A 13,124-nucleotide genomic window follows, 5' to 3' on the forward strand; every position below is an offset into this window, starting at 1 on the left:
TTCTGAGTCATACCTTTGAGATGACTAATCTTGGTCTACTTCATTACTTTCTTGGCATGGAGGTCTGGCAGTGCCCACAGGGGATATTTCTCTCTCAACAAAAGTGCTTCTCATATTTTGGAGAGGTTTGGTATGAAGGATTGTCGCTCATTATCTTGCCCTATGGACAGCTCGCTTATTCATCTCACCATTACTAGGCATGATCTTGCTTACAGCGTTAGTATCCTAAGTCAGTTTCTTTTAGCACCACATACTCCTCATTGGCAGGCTGTTGTTCGTGTTCTCAGATATATACAGGACACCTTGACACATGGGATTTCATATGGCTCTAGTCTTGATTTGATTGGACATTCAGATTCTGACTTTGTGGGGGGGGGGGGGGGGGGGGGGGGGGGGGGGGGGAGATCCAGATACCCGGAGGTCTACTATGGGCTACTGTTACTTACTTGGTACTGGACTTATTTCTTGGCAAACGAAGAAGCAGTCTATAGTCGTCGGTTCTTCAACAGAAGTAGAGTATCGTACTTACTTTGAAACAGTCAAAGAGCTTCTGTGGCTTCATCAGCTGCTTGATCATCTTCATGTCCCTCCGTCGATGCGTATCGTTGCTTATCAGATTGCCATGGCTCTTGGACAGAACCCTGTCTTCCATTCGAAGTCCAAGCACATTGCCATTCATTATTATATGGTTCATGACTACTTGGCGCTCGGTACTTAACATGGGAGTATTGTCCTACTAGGGACAACGTGGCGGACATCTTCACCAAGGCGCTTTCTAGACCAACTTTGGATCACTTCCACGTGCCACTATTGGTCCTCGTCAATGGAGTTGAAGAGGAGGTGTTGGAGGGGTCATCTCCATTGTTCAGGGTGCTTTCCTGATGTTCCTGCACCTCAAGAGGACCTACCCCAACATGGGAAAGTTTCCCATATTTTTCTAGATTTTTTCCACCTTTTTGGTACCTTTTTCTGGCATGTTCCATTTTATGCTCCAGTTGGTCTGCTTATTTTGGCCGACTAGGCTCTCTAGGTGCCATATGCTTTGCTTTTAGTTGTGTCATCTCATTTTTTGCATATATTGGGATCTTGGCTACACCTACGGTGTGCCTTGTGCTGCCTACTCCAGCTTTGTAACCACCTTTTGGTGTGTATGATCTTCCTTCAGTTCCTGTGCATCTTGTATTTGTGAACTTCAGTTCTCTTTCATTGTTTGGCACTTTGTCGTGAACCTTTAGGTTCTTGTACACCACAACATGGCCAAGTCCACTTCAAGCCCAACATTTGGAAGCAGACAAAGAAGAAGACATTAAACAATGATGCTACATCTTGGGATTTAGCATTTAAAGCACGGTAGCAAGACAATAGAGGAAACTTGTTCAATATTTCTCAGTGTGAGCTTCACCACAAGCATAAATGGCCTAGTGACGAAGATCTTTAGCAACATCAGAAGTCTCTTATCTAGCTGGAGTCTTATTTTAAGTGGGAGAGAATGTCACGAATGTGACTTTATCTCTCTAACTACTCTTGATAGCCTTCAATCATTGAAAGGACACCAGGGAAGGGTCACACCTGTCACATGTGACATCATTAAAGGACAACTCTTCAAAGAGACTCACATCTCTACGTCCACAAGACATGACTATTAATTCAAAAGTCACACCCTTTCATTAGGGACGTGCCTCTTTATTTGTACCTATCCAAGCCCTATTTAACAAGGTCTTGTGTCCCAATGCAATGACACAGCTTTCTTCTCTTTGCCTCATGTTTACTAAAGTATTTAAGCATTAGGATCTTTTAATCATGTTTAATTAAGCTAAAAGCGTAACACCACACCTCTGACATAATGCTAGTCTACCCCCAATGGCCAACCGAGTGCCAACTGCCAAGCTCCTATTTGTGAGTTGCCACATGAAGAGTGATCTTCCGCGGCCAAAAACTATCCCACTGCCGCTTCCAGAAATCTGAGAGGAAGTGCGGTAGGAGGCCTTGGGACTGCCAATGTGATGTTGCTAATGGAGTACCCTCAATCTCTGACATTTGAAACGCACGGCCCAGCTGTGTGTTTCAAATGTCAGAGATTGAGGGCAGCAAAAAAAGGGGTGCTAGGCATTTTCTCATCGTACTCTAGATCATGCCATGTCCACTCTCCCAGCTCTTACTAAAGACTCCTGAGAGGCCGGCCCTCCCAAATCCATAACTGCCATAGTCTCTCTCTAGTCACCTTGGTCGGTGGAGGGTTGATGTGCCACTCATGTGCATGAAAACCAGTCATCCTCACCCTCTGCAGGGTGTATCCATTGAAATCTTCTAAGGGGGTCTCCGCTCTCTCTAGTCTACCATGAAGCCCAATAGAGAAGGTGAGTAAGGCGAAACTCTCATCCGTGCCATGAACTACTAGGGGTATATCGTGCTTGGTAAACACTCCCAATCACTACGTGGGAGGAGGCTCCGGTATTGAGGCTAGCCACTTCGGAGGGATGGAGGAGTCGGGCCCCTCTCGTGGGCCTCTGGGGATAGCTGTTTGAATGTGAGCCTATCTCCAAGTGACCTAGTGGGGCCCGTGCTCAAGGCTCCCCATGATATGTGCAGGCCAGCCCCGAGGATGTGGTAGACGGACCATGGGGTTCTAGATCAGAGGTTGTCAGCGATGCTCCTCGGAGGCTATTGGAGTTGATTGCTGAAGGGCCGGCCTGAGATGATCCCAATCACGCAAGGGACTGGCTGCAAATCTATTCGAATGCTAGGCTAAAGCCACATGCCCGCATCTCTGTGAAAAACTATCACGTGCTCTAAGGCCAAGGGCCTCCTAAGATCAGGGTGCAGGCAGAGATCCTAGCTAGTAGGAAGTTCTTCCAAGGCTCACCACATGGAAGAAGACCTTGAACAGTCAACTGCCTCGGGCCAACGGTCTACCACTCTCCTGTGACGGTCTCAATCGAGGTCGGGTGCTGGTGCTCTGGTACCTGGGGGCCTGCCACATGTTTCCCATCCACCCCCCTAGGAAGGGTCTTGGGGGGGGGGGTGGGCGGGTGACAATTGGAGGCAGCCTCTTGGACTACCGATGAGGACAAGCTCTAGCGAGGTGTCCCATCTATCAACAGATGAAACATTGGCCTGGGAGGCTAGAGTACTCAACTCTCTGCAAAATAGGGTCCCCCCCCCCCCCCCCCCTTCTTGCAAGCTAGGAAGTGATATGGTGTGAGGCACTGACTCCGGAGAGGCAATACAGATACGAAGGGATGCTAGCCGTCCGTTCAAGAACCGAAGCGGCGGTTGGGGGGGGGATTCCATCACTCTCCCGATAGCACCACCTATCACCGGGAGGAGAGAAAGTTATTCCTTCCTAAGACCTGGAAAGTAGACTGTCACAAGAAAGCCTGAGACGCTAGCCAAAGGGTTGGATGCCCGGTCAAAGTAAGGCCTAGGCCGTACGCAGTGTGATGGGGCTCAGTTGCATGACTCTGTCCAAAGCTGGAGGCGAATTGAACTCAACCTGATAGTAGTCACGCCACAGGGATGAAGGTAAGTGATCTTTCAAGGCGTGCCGAGAAGGCTTGCGTGTAACAGATCCCTGAACTGTCCATGCGCCGGGTGGCTACCCACGATCTTGCATACCAAGGTGGAGGCCTCCAAAGAAGCTGTTTCTTCTCTGTCTCAGCCCCTCGCAGCCTGTGCCGTCACCCTCCCCCTTCCTCCCATTTTTTATGTGGCAAGTTTCGGCATCTTCTAGTCTTGAATCCCCCGGAGGACTCCATGGCAGCTCCTCCGTCATCCCCGATCGAGGCAGACGTCCCTTGCCTCTCCTTTTCAGAAGAGGATCTCCTGCTCATTGCTTCGACAATCGCTAGGCGAGGGAGGAGACAAGGGGCGAGGGAGGGCACAAAACAAGAGATGAAGGCAGAAGCAAAGAGGGACAGGAGGAGAGGCGAGAGAGGGTGGCGAAGGAGAGACTGCGCAGAGGGGGGGGGGGTGGGGGAGACTCCAGCTCGCGATAGCCTCTCCTAAAATCAATCCTCCTTACAAGCCAAACAGCTGATAACCACCTTCTTTGATTCTTAGATATATGACCTATGACTAATTATGAAGAGGCACAATAAGCTGCTGGGTTTACGTTTTCTTTTACGCATAATCGATACAATTTCTACAAGTAGGGTATTTCTTTTAAATAGTGTAGCTAGACTTAGGTCAATATTTCTCTTGGTGCTGCAACTTAGGTCAATATTTCTCTTATGCCAGGGAATCAGAAGCTTATGCGCAGAGCTGTTAAGGCTAAAAAAGGCGTCGGCTGAAGAAATGTGTCAGAGTGTCTATGGCAATTACGGGGCTTTTATTCAGTAAGTGATTTGTGAAAGATTGTAGGTGCTGCATGGCATTTTAACATAGTCCCATGCTTTTATGAAAGGTGGCTTTGGTGCTCTGGAACTTCCTTGCAATTATTCGGCTATTAAAGTCATACAGCCTGCCATGTTTCTGGGTTTGGGCATTCTGATGTTGCACGCTTCACATGTAACAGCTCCAGAGTCTAAGCATGCTTCATGGTGTCATAGCTGCATTGTTACATCAACAATCTTTTTTGCAGGACTTCTCAAGAATTGTCGGATCTAGAAGGTGAACTAATTACCATGCGAAATCTTCTTTCCAAACAAGCTGCACTGGTTCATGGATTGGTGGATGCAGTTTGGCTGGATTTATTTCCAATTGCAAAGGATGCGGCTTCTGAAGGTGTACCTTACTTTGAAGATTATCAGACACTAATGGAAGATAGTCAGGTGTTACCAGATACTCTTGATGTCTTGATAGCCGAAAGACGGGTTGATGAGGCTATAGCCATCTTACTTGAGGGTGAGAAGGTTGCTATGGACACAAATGGAAAAGAACATGCAAGTCATGCATCTATGACACGATTACAAGCATTACTTTCTGAAAGAAAAGTTAGGCTTGCAGAACAACTCGTGGAAGTTGTGCAGCAACTTTCTACTTGTGGACGTGAACTTCGTGCTGCAGTCTCAGCTCTCTACAGGCTGGGTGATGGCCCTCGTGCTCATACACTGCTCTTAAATGCACACAGTCAAAAACTTCACTATAATGTTCAGGGATTACGTTCGTCTACCACTTGCTATGGTGAAGCATATACCTCTACCCTGTCACAGCTTGTATTTTCTGCCTTATCTCAGGCTGCGAAAGATTCCCAGTCAGTGTTTGGGGAGCAGACAGCATATATGTCAGAGCTTCTGCTGTGGGCTTTTAATGAGGTTAAAAACTTTGCATCATTGGTGGAAAGGCATGTTCTGTTGCCGGCTGCTGCAACTGGTGGCCTTCATGCAGCATCAGAGTGTGTGCAGATTGCTTTGGGGTATTGCTCATTGCTGGAAAATCAAGGATTGGCTTTATGTCCTGATTTGTTGAAACTTGTCAGACCAAACATCGAGAAGACCCTTCAAGCAAACGTGAAGCACATCCAGAAAAGTGTCTCCGCCCTTGCATCTGTAGATGATTGGATAGTTTCTCTTTCTTCGGGGTCTACTGGCTCGTATATATCTGGTGGTTTGATGACACAAATGAAGCTTTCAAGTAGTGCCCAGAGATTCCATATGTTGGTCCAGGTGAGTGCATGTTTCAATTTCATTTTCCTATATGTTTTTCGGCATGTTGTGGGCCGTGGCTAGCTAGCTAATGTACCTTTCTGGAGCAATGTTTTCTGCCATGTAGGTAGCCTACACTTGTAGTATTTTGCATGAATTTCATCCAAAGGATTAGTGTTGTTAAGATCAGTTGAATCTGTCCTTAACCTTTAGAGAAGTACATGGTTTAGTACACTAAGTTGTCTATCCAAATATGTGGTAGCTAAGGTTGACATGATTTTTTGTTTGACTATTCATAATATGGTATGTCTTAGCATGTCATCCTAAATTATCTGCAAGTTTTGTAGATCATAGTGATCTACGTTTTTGTTGATGGTTGGTTACTGAATCTGTTAAAATATTTTCTGATTGCAAGTGTGGCAGTTGGTTTCCAGCGTTTACAAATGCTTCCTGCATGTGTGGTGGGTGTGCATACGTGTGTGCTTGGATGCTGGCCGATCGGGTGGTAATGCCCTAAATGCATGCCTAATACTGTTACCAAATGTGGGATTAGATGTGAGGTTAGCCATGTCACGTTGCGTGCACGTGACATCCAGAGTTATGGCACGCACAGTTTGGACATGTGAATTTTGGTAGTTTGATGCTTTTTGCATCATATGGTTGATAATATGCCTCCTCTTGAACCTTGTGCAGGACATATGTGGGGGGTGTATTTTGGGAAAGATGCACCGTAAACCATTTTCCAAGCATGGAGTTGTTAGGGTTGAAAATAAATTGCAACTCGCACATGGTGGTCTGATGAAGACACCATCCATGGGAGGGCATCGTTACTTTGTCACTTTTTTCGATAACTACTCGCGCTTTGCCTGGGTGTATCCTTTGAAAGCAAAGTCAAATGTATTTGCTTGCTTTCAACACTTTGTGGCAACAGCTGAAAATGCTTCAGGATACAAAGTGCATACCCTTCACTCAGATTGAGGGGGGGGGGATATACATCAAATGCATTTAAGGAGTATATGTTGCAAAAGGGCATAAAACATCAATGTATTGCAATGCTATACACATTGCAGAAGAATGGTGTGGCTGAGAGGAAAAATCACTCGCTTATGGAAATGGTGAGATGCATGTCTAAAGCACAAAAGTTGCCACACAAATTTTGGATGGAAGCTATCATGTGTGCAACTCATGTTTTGAACAAACACCCACAAAAGCTTTGAAGACCATAACTCCATTTGAGGCTTGGTACAACAGAAAGTCCAAAGTGGATTATATGCGTGTATTTGGGTGCGTGGCATATGCACATGTGCGATAGGAACTCATATTAAGGTTGGATGATGAAGCAGTTAAATGCATTTTTGTGGTTTACAACAATGAGAGCTTTATCACTACAGGGGGGATTTGTAGGATTTATGCACATTTGGTAGTGATAAATGTGTTGGGGGGTTAGGATAAATAAGTGCATGGGAACACACTCTTGTGTGTACCTTAGTATTAGCACATGGTGTGTTATTAAATAAATATGATGTGGCCAGATACACATGGTACAAAAAGTCAACATATGACTTACCTTGTATATGCATGTGATGAAAAATCGAAGAGAACTCTGTTGCACGTTTCCAACACACAAGCTGTACATTCAGCTCATTTCATTTTTGTACTATCTAGGATGAGATATATCATGGAAACATTGTAACACTTCAGTCTCATAGGCCGATTTGGCCTTTTGTAGACGTTTCTCTCTCTCTCTCCCTCTCTCTCTCTCTCTCTGCATTTATGTTCACTGTCGCACACAAACTCTAATCTGCAGAAAACCTTAATTACAGCCTGTGAATATCCAACAGGCAATCTTTGTCGTCTTGTTGAGCTGTTTTGATGGGATGCTTGGCATGGGACCTGGGTCCGTAGTATCTGGGATTCTCTGCTAAGGTGACTTCTGATAGACTTGAGGTTTTGTGTCTAGCTCTTGGTCTTGGCAAAATTGATGACAGTGTTGGGAAAGGAGTGTCTTGACCTGCCACTGAGTTTTACAGGACTAGTTCTGTGGATTTGCCTAATGCAGGCTATAATCATATGAAATTGACTTTTATTTTATGAATTGTAGTAACACTAAAATGGAAGATGTTTTATCCTGCAGGAGTTTTTTGAGGATGCGACTCCTTTGATCAACATACAACTGGGAGGTCCTCTGCTGGACAATTGTGCTTACCTTTTTGAATCTTATGTTATTCTCCTCATGAAAGCTTTGCCTTACCCAGACAATGAAAGCTTGGAGATCCATATGGACAAGACTGTGATGCTAGCAGAAACGCAACATCAACAATTAGGGCTATTGGCAAACGCATCAGCCCTTGCGGAGGAGATTTTACCTCGAGCAGCGGCAAAGCTCATACCATCACAACAGATCAATGGAACAGAAGAGGCACGGAAGCAAGCCCAGAGCACTGCATCCTCGCGGGTTTCAGAATTAAGGGAGTGGAGGCGGAGATTGCAGCGCACAGCGGATACACTAAGAGAGCGTTATTGCTGGAAACAAGTCCTAGATCTCATTTTTACTGAAGATGGTGGAGCAAAGTTTTGTGTAGACTCTTATATCGTATTGGATAATGCTGGTGACAATCTGGAGCCCAAGCCCTCTCCACTTTTTCAGGTTCGATAGTTCGTGTCATTTGCTTCTGATTTTCTTGTCAACTAAGGCCGATTTTTCTTCATTCCGACTAGCCTTTGGCCCAAAATTCTCCCAAAGTTACCGACGTCTAACTGTCGGGCAGCATAGGTGTCCACGTAGGGGTACGTGTGGACCACACAGTGGGCAGCCGTCCTTTGGTTCTTGGGCGGCCATCGTACGGTAGGCGCTTAATTAACTGCCCATAGGCGCTTAATTATCCGCCTGTAGACAATGCGGTCAAGGAATTCAGGCACGGTGGGGGGTTTTGAACCTAGGATCTCTTGGGTCCTAGGCAAACACCTTCAGCACTTGAGCTATCACCTGGTTGGCCTTGGATGGACAATCTTACCAAAGCCATTGGCGGATATTTATTTGTATGCAATGCTCAACCTTAATAACTTTCTTACATGGCTATTTCGCCTTGAAAGTACATTGTTTAGCTTCCATCAATTCCAGATGCTTACCTAAACAGCAAAGATTGTTTGGCCATGCAGGACTTGTTCTTCAAACTGAACAAGCTGAGCCATGTAGCTGCTGATGTCTTGGCAGGTAGAGAAAGGGTGACTTCTTCTATACTGAACAGGGTTGTTGAAACCTTTGTGATATTTATTTTGGAAGATCGAGCTTTTTGGGAGAGCGTGGAAGAGCGCCCAAAACCTTTAGGTCAAGCTGGTTTGCAGCAAGTATGCCATTTTTTTTTCTCTTGTACTTGTGGTAATGGTCTGGAGCTAGTGTCTTTACAGCAGATCCCCTGACCTTTTCACGGGCAGAGGTCTGCAAAGACCCTGGTTACATGGTAAGGCAGGAATTGAGCTGCTTTTTCCTAACCTTTGGCTGTTCTTGAATCAGTTTGTGCTGGACATGCATTTTGTTATTCAGATAGCCTCTCATGGGCACTTTTTAACCCGGAAAATTCGAACGGTTGTGCTCAACATTATCGCCAGAGCTGCGGCAACGTTTAGCACAGCTGAGCTAGACCCATACAGGTGGTGGTTAAAACTTCGCTACTCTAGCATTCTGCAGAGATCAGGAAGTATAGTATAAAAGCATCATCTTGCACTGGCTTATGGTTGATTTTGTCATCTCACCTTTGTTGTTGAATCAATGTGCAGCATTTTGCCAGAGGAATGGTTCCTTGATGCGGCACAAGATTCCATGCGTAGGTTATTGGCTGACTAGTCTAGAGGAGATCTTCTAACGCATCTCGCTATGGCAGCCACTCAAAGGAGGATGCTTTTGATTTCAGGAATGCAGTGCGGTCATGACCAGTTTATTATGAAGGCAATATTTCTATGACTCAAGAAGCATTAGCCCCACAGCATGTCTATATTTAATTTGGAGAAGAGCACAGAGCATGCCACTGGCTCATCTTATGATTCTCTAGATTTCAGATTCATAAGTCCAGATTGAACCTACCCTTGCTTCAAATATCATAAGGTGTGCCCCTTTCGCTAAAGTAATTCAGATTATGCTTAGGATGCTTCCTTCTCAATGTGACATACTTATTTGGTTTTTTAAACAAATTTACACACACACACACACACACACATAAATATATATTATAATCAAGACACACCCACTGTTTGCATCAGGTAGCATAAAAGTAGCTGCATTTCTGAAGTCTGATGTATACAAACTGCTGTAAGGAATCCTGGCTGTAAGTGGTGAGACGGAAATAAACGAGTGTAGGGTGGAAGTGGGCTTGCTGTAGTGCACTAAGGAATGGAGAGACATGGGAGGGTTCAGAGAGTTTTTAAAAGCCCTGGGTAGAAGCTAGGAATGTCTTGGTGGTGCCTGTTAGCATAAGAGTCTCTTCATGCATTAATGTCTCGTGTCTTTGGCGCTTTAACTGGCCATGCCCTGCTAGAGATCAGATTCTTTATTTGAACAACTGAAAACCCTGAAAGAAGAAAATCTAAAAACCACAATGATGCAGTAGATCAAGCATGCTTTTGGAGGTCAGCTCTTGCCAAACTAGTCAAAACTGACCCAGATGGTCAAAAGCAGGCATGGTCAAAACGGTCATAACTTCTGATATGAGTATGCTTAGCGTTGGAATATAGCATGATCTGTGTGTGTGTGTGTGGCTTATAATTTTAAGAATCAAGTAAGCATGTATTAGTTGTGCTGTAGAATAATGATCTATCAAGCAAATGACTCGTTTACTTTGTGCAGGATTGTACAGGTGGCTGGAGATGTATACGATTACCAGGGACTTTTGAAGTACATGCTATGGGTTTCGTACACTATTAAAACATGGAATTTGTGGCAGCTTGTAGCTTTTTGACCCTCTAAGTTAAGAGGGGAGATGTTGATTCTCATTGATGTTCTTTAATGAGTGTGGAGTTCAGTAAGAGTATCCAATCTACCCATTTAAAATTCAAGCATTGTTTTCAAGCATTAAATTTTAAAAGCCTTGGGCTTTTATATATTACAACCTGGTGAAAAATAATGTGCTTTGCTATGGCAATGTGTGATTCATGATCTTAAAGATCAAGAAGGAACTTATCATGAGACCTTGTTGCTCGACTTGGGGGGATATACTATTCTCACACTACAATTTGCTTTCAAAAATAGTGATTTGAGAAAGGTGGGTGCTATGGTGAAAGTAGTTGGAGTTTTATGACTGTTATTACTTCAGTCTAGTTATGAGAGCGTGCATACATAGAATAGATTTCAAGGTGTTATGGTGTAAATGTGGTTAAATTACCTTTCTTAATTGACAGGATCGTGGAACAAGAAATCTCACACCAACTCACTCACCTTTCAAACTAGAATTGAACAAGTGTGCAAATAAATAAATCAATAATAGCAAAAGTATATGAAAGTACATAAACAATGAACAAAAATAACATCGGTATTTTTAATATTTTTTTCAAAATAATCCAAGAAGTTAGCTTTCCTTACAAAATTAGGCTTGTCTTTTATAAAAATAACCACAAGCCTTGTAACTAAGGTTGCAACCATAAATACTTGAACTCACATGTGCATAGAATATAGCACGTCTTAACTATATAAAATGGATAACAAACATATTAACGAAATATCTGCATGTGGTCAAATACATAAAGTAGTCTTGTATGATACTACAAATGATAAATGTGTCATGCATAAGCCACTCCACTTATACAACATCATAGTTAGTTCTATCGTAGTGCTCTTTACTTATAACTCAATAGTGTCTACTAAGTTATGTTGAGATATCGAGCTCAACTAGTGTTGGAGATAGTGAGATTATGGACAACATATTGGTAGTGGTTTACAAATTGTGTGATAGTCACAAGGTGTGCTAGAGTTATAGCATAGTTTAATGTCATCTCATAGAGTAGATAGGCTTCACAATTGGACCATCTTTTGTATGCTATAGTAGAAGAGTACTTTTCCTTGTATGTACCTTTGTGTTTATGTTTTATGGTTGTAGAGAAGAGAAGAGGATAGAAGATAATTTATCCATCCATCTCTTGTGTGCTTGTCTACTCATGTTTGTGTTTGCTTATGAGGAGCTTACCCTTATCTTTGCTCTCACATTCTTTTGATGGTATTAGAGTACTTGTTCATGTGAGGCAAGCAAAGGAAGATTGTGGCTCACACAACTTATCAATAAGAATGTAATGATCGCATGAGATAGTCATGAGGCTTAATGAATGCACAAATGTAGAGGAGGTAAAATAGAAGCATATGTCAAAGGTTTTTTATCCATTTGGTCCTGTTAATTTCATGATTTCTTTGATTGATTTCACTCTAATAAGGAAATGGACCATGGCTTTCTAGAAAAAATTATATGTAAAAGTTATGGAATAATATTTTCAATGATTATAGTATTCATTGGTTCACAAAGGTTTGAACTTGCACCACCTCTAGGATATTGGTCAGTCTAGGGACATTTCTCTACAAGATTTCTCTCATGTTTTTCCTCCACACAAGTGTTGTAAATCTTCTTCATGACATAAATCTTCCTTGGATTTTATGATATGCTTTGTGATTTGGAATGGAGGCAATAATTTTATACAATCCCTTATTAATCAAACACCATTGATTGCTAGATTCAACTTTCATACTCGTGGGTGACTGCACATATAGACATTAAATCTTTCTTTAGCTCAAGGATATACCAAATTTTGTTTCCATTCAAGTATCATTATAGAAATTTTCACTTTTGTCATACGTAATGTTTTAGCCAGTGACATGATGTTCATGTCTTTCTCCTAATTTTGAAGAACCACTCTAATTAACATGTAAAATTGTCTAAGCTTTGAACCTTTGACACCAACAAACAAAATTGTATTTAGTTCTTTGGCTATTTGCACATGATTCCTTGGTTTTGTTAAAGCCCTTGTTCACCACAATCTATGTACCAAAGTATTGTCATTAGGTTTTGTTCCTCAACACCAAGATTGAAACAAACTACTTTGGCTATTTGAGCATGACTCTTCGTTTAACTTTTCCCTTGTTCATGTATCCTCTCTTTTGTGACAATCAACTTGTAATGCCCATGCTTTGTTGTAATAATAGCAACCCAACTTTTTAGTGACAACCCAACTTGTAATTGATGTAACAATATCAACTTCCTTTCTTTGTAGGAATACTATTGGAGTTGGATGTCTTACTAGAATAATTTTGATTAAGGACTTACGATTATGTTGCTTGAATTTTCAATTGGTAAAAAAACTTTAATCATGCTTCAATTTTTGCTTGACTGATTTGCTTCTTCACCAATCAAAATTCATCAAAATTTGACTTTTTTTTTCTCGTTTTTGAAAGATGTCTTCCCAACTTCCACATACACATAGATTTTGTGTACTTTGGCATTGGATGAGTGGTTATTTTTAGCATAATAGATGTACTATCTCATTGAATTGTGGGGTATAAAAAAGTGG

General features: G+C 42.7%; 1 protein-coding gene across 4 annotated transcripts in view; it reads left to right on the top strand.

Moving 5' to 3' along the window:
* LOC147634883 (exocyst complex component EXO84B-like) overlaps positions 1-10,601 on the top strand; it is a 33,594-nt gene extending 22,993 nt beyond the window's left edge. The window contains exons 2-9 of one of the 4 annotated variants that reach the window (XM_086804103.1): positions 4,237-4,334; positions 4,580-5,603; positions 7,717-8,229; positions 8,742-8,930; positions 9,097-9,233; positions 9,360-9,528; positions 9,639-9,684; positions 10,423-10,601. In XM_086804103.1, the coding sequence (XP_086660229.1) occupies positions 4,237-4,334; positions 4,580-5,603; positions 7,717-8,229; positions 8,742-8,930; positions 9,097-9,233; positions 9,360-9,426 (2,028 nt within the window). In that variant the 3' untranslated portion in view covers positions 9,427-9,528; positions 9,639-9,684; positions 10,423-10,601. Of the gene's footprint in view, positions 1-4,236; positions 4,335-4,579; positions 5,604-7,716; positions 8,230-8,741; positions 8,931-9,096; positions 9,234-9,359; positions 9,685-10,422 lie in introns of all 4 variants that reach the window. The other 3 variants (XM_086804105.1, XM_086804102.1, XM_086804104.1) reach the window with 3 other exon arrangements.
* Positions 10,602-13,124: the final 2,523 nt, after the last annotated feature.

Source organism: Cibotium barometz, chromosome 10, assembly GCF_041138505.1.
Source record: "Cibotium barometz isolate CiBa-2024 chromosome 10, ASM4113850v1, whole genome shotgun sequence".
Lineage (NCBI taxonomy): Eukaryota > Viridiplantae > Streptophyta > Polypodiopsida > Cyatheales > Cibotiaceae > Cibotium > Cibotium barometz.